This window comes from Pelophylax lessonae (genome assembly GCF_965119305.1).
Source record: "Pelophylax lessonae genome assembly, chromosome: 8".
Classification (NCBI taxonomy): domain Eukaryota; kingdom Metazoa; phylum Chordata; class Amphibia; order Anura; family Ranidae; genus Pelophylax; species Pelophylax lessonae.
The window spans coordinates 121,630,316-121,638,764 of NC_138775.1; the positions used below are offsets into that span (position 1 = coordinate 121,630,316).

Below are 8,449 nucleotides of genomic sequence, written 5' to 3' on the forward strand. Positions count from 1 at the left end.
CCCACCCCTCATGTTTGACACTACTTTGGGACGTCCCAATGGTCAAGAAGATAAGGAGCTGTGTCAGTCAATGAACGAAAGTGAAAATGGGATTTTTGACTTACCGTAAAATCCATTTAGCTGATGATCATTGACGAACATAGCACCCACCCCTCTGTGGAGTTTGTTACACTGCTTGTAACAAAACTGAGTGCCTCTAGCTGAGATTGGGAGTATACCCCCTGGGACTGCCCCATAGGTGTAGTCAGGCTTTTTCCTGCCTAGTATCCTACTCCTGTAGGGGGCAGTATAACCCAATGGTCAAGAAGATGAGGAGCTGTGTCCCTCAATGAACATCAGAGAAATAGATTTTACGGTAAGTCAAAAATCTCTTTTTTTTTTTTGTTTTGTTTTTTTTTATGCCCGCAATTTGCTAGAAGTAATGTGATATTTCATTGTAGTTCACCATATTTTACACTTACTAAACATTTTACACTGCGCATAGCATGCTGAAAACCTCCATACTCTTGCTATACACTGTTCTGTATATTACATGGCAATGAATGTCATATTTTATACTTGTTCAGTTAAACTGTTCATTTGCAAAGCAAGTGTATAAATTAGTTGCTGCGGTATGTTCTTTCTTTAATTACATTTAGTAAAGTGTCATCTGTGATTAAGGTTAATCTTTTTGTTCCTAGCAAATCTGAGAGAATGAAAAAGAAACTAGAAGCAGAAAAGCTACCAGATGTCTCCAAAGAAACCTTTCATGAGATAAGCATGGATTTCAGAGAAGTGTTTGGAGCCTCAAAGACTCAAAATACAAAGGGGCCAGAGACAACATGGGACCAAGAGGTAGAACCAGAGAAGAAGGAAGCCCAGAAGCCCAGGTCAAGTGAGCCTTTTAGCTTACAAAACCAGAACACGGAGGAAACTGTAGAATTCACATTTTCATTTTTTGGGAATACCACTGAAGAAAGTACATCGAACAGTGGTAAGAACACTGTAAATATAATTCTGAAAATTTCTTACATTGTAAGGCCATGGGTGATTTTTTAGTAGTTATTTATTTCTGCTACAAATTGCTAACAGTGATTTGTAGCTAGTAATTTACTCACTATGGTGTACTTTAATAAACAGAGAAGAGCTGTGATCCTCAGGATCACGACTGATCTCTGGTGTGTACCGGTTTAGGTAGCTGAGATGAAGAGCAGAGAACATGTTCTTCGCTTCTCATCACAGTACATGACCTTTCTGTCACAAACGGCCAGTTTAGAAAAGTGAGATCTGAAGATCTCACAGCCGTTACTTTGAAATATCTCCATTCCAGATTCTCCAGCTCAGAGGTGGAGAATCAGGGGGAGAAGCTGGTGCAATTAGAGGAAGAAGACTTCTTTCTTCCTATATATCAGCACCAGTGGGTTCAACATTAATATTTAAATATATATATGTATATATTGTGTGTGTGTGTGTATATACAGTGGGTACGGAAAGTATTCAGACCCCCTTAAATGTTTCACTCTTTGTTATATTGCAGCCATTTGCTAAAATCATTTAAGTTCATTCTTCTTCCTCATGAATGTACACATAGCACCCCATACTGACAGAAAAGCACAGAATTGTTGACATTGTTGCAGATTTATTAAAAAAGAAAAACTGAAATATCACATGGTCCTAAGTATTCAGACCCTTTGCTGTGACACTCATATATTTAACTCAGGTGCTTTCCATTTCATCTGATCATCCTTGAGATGGTTCTACACCTTCATTTGAGTCCAGCTGTGTTTGATTATACTGATTGGACTTGATTAGGAAAGCCACACACCTGTCTATATAAGACCTTCCAGTTCACAATGCATGTCAGAGCAAATGAGAATCATGAGGTCAAAGGAACTGCCTGAAGAGCTCAGAGACAGAATTGTGGCAAGGCACAGATCTGGCCAAGGTTACAAAAAGATTTCTGCTGCACTTAAGGTTCCTAAGAGCACAGTGGCCTCCATAATCCTCAAATGGAAGACGTTTGGGACGACCAGAACCCTTCCTAGAGCTGGTCGTCCGGCCAAACTGAGCTATCGGGGGAGAAGAGCCTTGGTGAGAGAGGTAAAGAAGAACCCAAAGATCACTGTGGCTGAGCTCCAGAGATGCAGTCAGGAGATGGGAGAAAGTTGTAGAAAGTCAACCATCACTGCAGCCCTCCACCAGTCGGGCTTTATGGCAGAGTGGCCCGACGGAAGCCTCTCCTCAGTGTAAGACACATGAAAGCCCGCATGGAGTTTGCTAAAAAACACCTGAAGGACTCCAAGATGGTGAGAAATAAGATTCTCTGGTCTGATGAGACCAAAATAGAACTTTTTGGCCTTAATTCTAAGCGGTATGTGTGGAGAAAGCCAGGCACTGCTCATCACCTGTCCAATACAGTCCCAACAGTGAAGCATGGTGGTGGCAGCATCATACTGTGGGGGTGTTTTTCAGCTGCAGGGACAGGACGACTGGTTGCAATCGAGGGAAAGATGAATGCGGCCAAGTACAGGGATATCCTGGACAAAAACCTTCTCCAGAGTGCTCTGGACCTCAGACTGGGCCGAAGGTTTACCTTCCAACAAGACAATGACCCTAAGCACACAGCTAAAATAATGGAGTGGCTTCACAACAACTCCGTGACTGTTCTTGAATGGCCCAGCCAGAGCCCTGACTTAAACCCAATTGAGCATCTCTAGAGAGACCTAAAAATGGCTGTCCACCAACGTTTACCATCCAACCTGACAGAACTGGAGAGGATCTGCAAGGAGGAATGGCAGAGGATCCCCAAATCCAGGTGTGAAAGACTTGTTGCATCTTTCCCAAAAAGACTCCTGGCTGTATTAGATCAAAAGGGGGCTTCTACTAAATACTGAGCAAAGGGTCTGAATACTTAGGACCATGTGATATTTCAGTTTTTCTTTTTTAATAAATCTGCAACAATGTGAACAATTCTGTGTTTTTCTGTCAGTATGGGGTGCTATGTGTACATTCATGAGGAAGAAGAATGAACTTAAATGATTTTAGCAAATGGCTGCAATATAACAAAGAGTGAAAAATTTAAGGGGGTCTGAATACTTTCCGTACCCACTGTGTATATATATATATATATATATATATACACACACACACACCAGTATGTGTGTGTGTGTATATATATATATATATATACATACAGTACAGACCAAAATTTTGGACACACACCTCATTCAAAGAGTTTTCTTTATTTTCACGACTATAAAAATTGTAGAGTCACACTTCAAGAGGTAGTCACCTGAAATGATAGAAAAATAGCCTAGGCTATATACAGCGCTTGCCGCAGAAAAACAATTAACTTAATGTATGTGAACAATGTTGAAAACGTATCTTTACAGTATAAGTGAAAATAAAAATCAATTAAACACATGAAAATTAATAAAAAGTTCCAAGGAATTGATAAATAGATAAATAAGTCTTTCTCTGTCGCTCATTGACAGACGCAGACTTCTTGATTAATATCAGTAGGGATATACAGCCTCCTACAGGAGTAGGACACTAGGCAGGAAAAAAGTTCTGGCCACACCTTATGGGCAGTCCCAGGGGGTATATCCTCTCTCTCCCTGCTACAGGATGTCAGTTTTTTTTCTGCCTAGTCAGGAGTAAGGACCTAAGTTCCTTGCTGGGATCTCTTGTCTGGCAAGCTTTTTAGATAAATCTTTTTTAGTTAGCTTTTTTTTTCTCCAGTTTGTTCCTGTGAGATCTTCAAGCAATTATGCTGGATCTGGGCGACGGGCTGGATGTTGAGATCCGGTGGTCACCCCAGCCGGCCTACGAGCGCGTGCAGGCCCTAGCTCCGCGCTGGGTCGGCCGTGACATAGTCCCACTGAGCGGGGACTGGCCCCGCGAGTTAAATGTCTCGCCAGGTCGCCTACGACCAGTCTGAATCTGAGTCGCGGCGTCCGTATTGGCCGACAGCCCCCCACCTCGGTGGAGAGGGGTTCTGTCAGGAGTCGGTGCCCGCCTGTTCCGGTATGGTGAGTAGAATGTTCCCCCTCTCCCCCTGACGGGTTTTGGGGTGGACGCGGGCCCCTCCCCAGGATGGTCGGACCCTCATGATTCCGGGTTCCCCTCTGTCCTATTACGCACCCCCACCTATCTGCCCCCCTCACTAGTGGGTACAGGCCACATATGGAGGCGGTGGGGGGGCGCCGCCGGTGTTACCCTAAAAACGATCACGGGGGGGTTAATACCTGTGCTTTCAGGCCCATCTATGATCGATCCGTAGGGTAGGCTCTCAGGGGTCCCCTGTTGACACTGCGGACCGCACAAGGCCGCCATTTTCCCGTGGGCCGCCATTTTGTTGTAGCCTGCATGTCCTCGGCATGGTGGCGGCCATCTTGGTACACCCAGCTCGTCCTGCTTGAGAGCTGAGCAGCTAGAGTAATCACCAAGGGCGTGGCCCCTCCCTAGACCCGGGAAAATCACTCCTCAAAAGACTTCCTGTCAGATAGACAGCGCTGAGAGCAGTCCTGGTTTGAACTCTGGTGCATCAAGTGGTGAGCCTTTTGGGGGTCTCTCTCTCTCTCTTCGGGGGTCTCGAGCACCTGACCACTGAGGGGCGCTGTAGTGCTGGGGGTTTCTTTTCAAAAAAAAAAATATTTTTTTTTAAATTTTGTCATTTTTTGCTGACAGGTTTCCCTGGCATTGCCATGGACCCTGCTGCACATAAGTCCCCATCTGATCCCCTCGAGGTGGCCACAGGGCCCTCTGATTCTCCACTCACCATTGATTCGCTTTCAGTGGTCCTGGAGTAATTTGTGTCCCGGGTGGAGGTGGCCTGTCAAGGACGGGGGGCTAAAAAACGACCCCCACCCACCCCTGTCTCGTTCGATACCTCAGACTCTGATCCTGAGCCGGTCGCTGCTGCCGTGGGTTCCTCCTTTAGGGTTGATGTCCCGCGTCCCTCTGACAGTGAGGATGATCTTCCTGCCTCTGCCATAGCGCAGGACAAAGCACTGGTGGACGCACTGATTAGGTCAGTCCGAGAGACCCTAAAACTGGAGGTTGCACCAGTGGAGGCAGTAAAGACGGAAGTTGCCTTTGGCACTCGCAAGCCCTCTAAGGTGGAAAAGGTGTTTCCCTTTCCCAAATGCTTTGATGATATTATTAAAGACGAGTGGGCTCATCCAAAACGACCCCCTGGGATGCCTAAACGGATTGCTAGGCGCTACCCGTTTGAAGAGTCCCTCCTTAAAAAATGGACGCTGCCACCTGTGGTGGATCCACCGGTTTCCAGACAAAATAAAGCCACAGTTATCCCGGTGGAGGATTCCCCGTCCTTTCCGGATCCAGTTGACCGTAGGGCGGAATCTGTGTCCCGTTCCATATTCTCCCTGGCAGTATCGGCCCTAAGGCCAGTGTTTACCATTGCTCTGGTTTCACAGACATTGACGGAATGGGCCAAGCTATTACGCCATGACCTGGAGGGGAGAAGTCTCCCTCCTGCCGTGCCGGAGTTGCTGGAGCAAATGGTGCAGGGGCTACAGTTTGTTTGTGACACCGCACTGGCGGTGGTCCTCCGGCGCATGCTATGGTTAAAGTGCTGGTCGGCGGATCAGGCTTCCAAAAAAGCATTGACTGATCTCCCCTTTCAGGGGGATCGCCTATTTGGTGCTACCTTGGATGAGATTATTAAGGATCTCACTGGGGGCAAGAGCACCTTTCTACCACAGGCTAATAAAGGCAAGGAACCTCGTCGCAGACAGGGACCTTCCTTTTCAGCTCACAAGAAATTTTTTCGCTCCTCCGGGGCGGGCGATAAGGCCAAGTCCTCCAAAGCCCCCCCCGGGGGGTTTCAAGAGACCCTGGTCTGGTAAGCAAAGATCCGGTCCTTCCAGACCTGAGGATAAGACCGCTTCAGCCTGAAGGTGCGCACACACCCAGATCAAGGGTGGGGGGATGTCTTCGCCGGTTCCCGGACCCGTGGCTCTACAGTATTCAAGACAAATGGGTTCACGAGGTCATACGGTCGGAACACAAGATCGAGTTGCGATCACTTCTTCCCTTCCAATATGCGACTGTCCCCGAATCGCCTAATGGCTCTGTTGGGGGCAGTGCAGCACTGGATGCAAAGGGCGCCCATAGAGGGTGCCTATCTTCAAGTTCCCATTTATGCAGGACACCAGCGGTATCTGCGCTTTGCGGTGGGAACGGACCATTATCAGTTTGTGGCGTTACCCTTTGGTCTCGCCTCTGCTTTCCGGGTCTTCACAAAAGTTTGGGCCCCAGTCCTGGCGTTGTTGCGGCAACGGGGCATATCGGTCCTGGGCTACCTGGACGACCTCCTCTTCTGTGCGGAGTCTCCGCAGGCTCAGTGTCATACGCGGACTCTCCAAAAGGAGATTCTTCTCAAATGGAACTGGAATACCGATGTCCTGGACAATCGGATCCGGCTGAGTGAGCGGACCAGGTAGTTTCTGGTTTGGGGGCCTTGGTCTCCGATGCTCAGTCAGTGGAAGCCCTTTTTTCCGAAAGTATCCAGGTTATCGATAAATGCGTTGGAACTGAAAGCGATCAGGTTTTGCCTGGTTCACCGGACCGAGCATCTTCAGTGCTGCTCGGTTCGGATTCAGTCGGACAATGCCACGGCCGTGGCCTATGTCAACCATCAAGGGGACACCAAGAGTGTTCTAGCGGCCGTGGAAGTGGCCGGCATGTCTTGGGTGGAACAATTTGTTCCGGCTCTGTCTGCAGTTCACATTCACTGGGTGTGGAAAATTGGCAGGCGGACTTTCTCGGCCGTCAGACCTTGGATCAAGTGGCCTCTTCAGACAGAGGTGTTTCACCAGTTGTGCCTTCATTGGGGCACCCCGGACGTGAATCTGTTGGCATCTCGGCTCAACAGAAAGGTGCAGAGGGTTGTCGCCCGCGATCCTCTGGCGGACGCCGCAGACGCACTGAATACTCTGTGGCGGCAGTACCAGCTGCTGTATGCCCTTCCTCCTCTCAAGTTGTCACCGAAACTTCTTCGCAGGATAGAGGCGGAGGGAATTCCAGTCATCCTTGTGACTCCGGATTGACCTCATCGGGCCTAATATGCCGTCTTGGTCAGGCTGGTCGCAGACGCCCCTTGGCGACTTCCTCTCAGGGAAGAGCCGCTGTCTCAGGGACCGATCGTCCATCCTGCTTTACGATCACTGGCTTTGACGGCTTGGCTGTTGAGAGCCAGGTGCTGAAGGACAGGGGCTTGTCTGCTTCAGTTATCCCTACTCTGATTAAAGCGAGGAAAGCTTCCAGAAAGGTCTATCATCGCACATGGAAGTCTTATATCGCGTGGTGTGAATCCCTTGGGTTTCCTCCACGTTCTTACTCGGTGGCTCGGATATTGGCCTTTCTGCAACGGGGGGTTGAGCAGAAGCTGGCCTTGAGCACTATCAAGGGTCAGGTCTCAGCATTGGCAATCTTCTTCCAGAGGCCACTGGCTACTCATTCTTTGGTGCAGAATTTCATCCAGGGGGTGCGGCACCTGGTTCCTCCGGTGCGCGCGCCCTTGCCGCCCTGGGATCTTAATTTGGTGTTGTCGGTTCTCCAGAAACCTCCCTTTGAAAATATTAGGGAGATTCCCTTACTTACCTTATCCCAGAAGGTGGCCTTTTTGGTGGCCATCACTTCTGCACGCAGGGTGTCGGAACTGGCCGCATTGTCCTGTCGTTCCCCATATCTGGTGGTTCATAGGGATAAGGTGGTTCTTCGTCTGAATCCATCCTTCCTTCCTAAGGTGGTTTCAGAGTTTCATTTGAATGCGGATATTGTATTGCCTTCCCTGTGTCCTAAGCCCAGTCATCCTCGGGAATTTGCGTTACACTCCTTGGATGTGGTTCGGGCGATCAGGGTGTACTTGGCTACTACTGACTCTTTTCGTAAGGCTGATTCACTTTTTGTGATCACGGATGGCCCTAGAAAGGGGTTGCCTGCATCTGCCGCGACTATCTCCAGATGGATCAGACAGACGGTGGTGCAGGCTTATTCTATTAAGGGTCGGGTTCCTCCGTTCCCTGTTGAGGCGCACTCCACTCTGGCTCTTAGTACTTCCTGGGCCTTCCGCCATCAGGCGTCGGTGCTTCAGGTTTGCAAGGCGGCTACCTGGTCGTCGGTTCATACCTTTACAAAGTTTTATAAAGTTGATGTGCTGGCATCGGCGGATGCCTCTTTTGGCCACAAGGTTTTGCAGGCCGCTGTTTGAGGGGGCCGTTGGTCTACCTCGGGGGTTTTTTGTTTTTTTCAGTTGGGTCTCATTCTTTTGTTCGATGAGTCCTTAATGCTTCTGGTTGGCTCCGGTTGGGCCTTCTGGATTGGATTTTTATTTCTGTTATCCCACCCCTCATTTGTGGCACTGCTTTGGGACGTCCCTACTGATATTAATCAAGAAGTCTGCGTCTGTCAATGAGCGACAGAGAAAATTGGATTTTTGACT

General features: G+C 48.5%; 1 protein-coding gene across 1 annotated transcript in view; it reads left to right on the forward strand.

The window, feature by feature from the left end:
- Positions 1–8,449, forward strand: part of NOL8 (nucleolar protein 8) — a 559,501-nt gene that overhangs the window by 359,481 nt on the left and 191,571 nt on the right. The window contains exon 12 of the mRNA XM_082265109.1: positions 681–973. Coding sequence (XP_082121235.1) covers positions 681–973 — 293 coding nt within the window. The remainder of the gene's footprint in view (positions 1–680; positions 974–8,449) is intronic.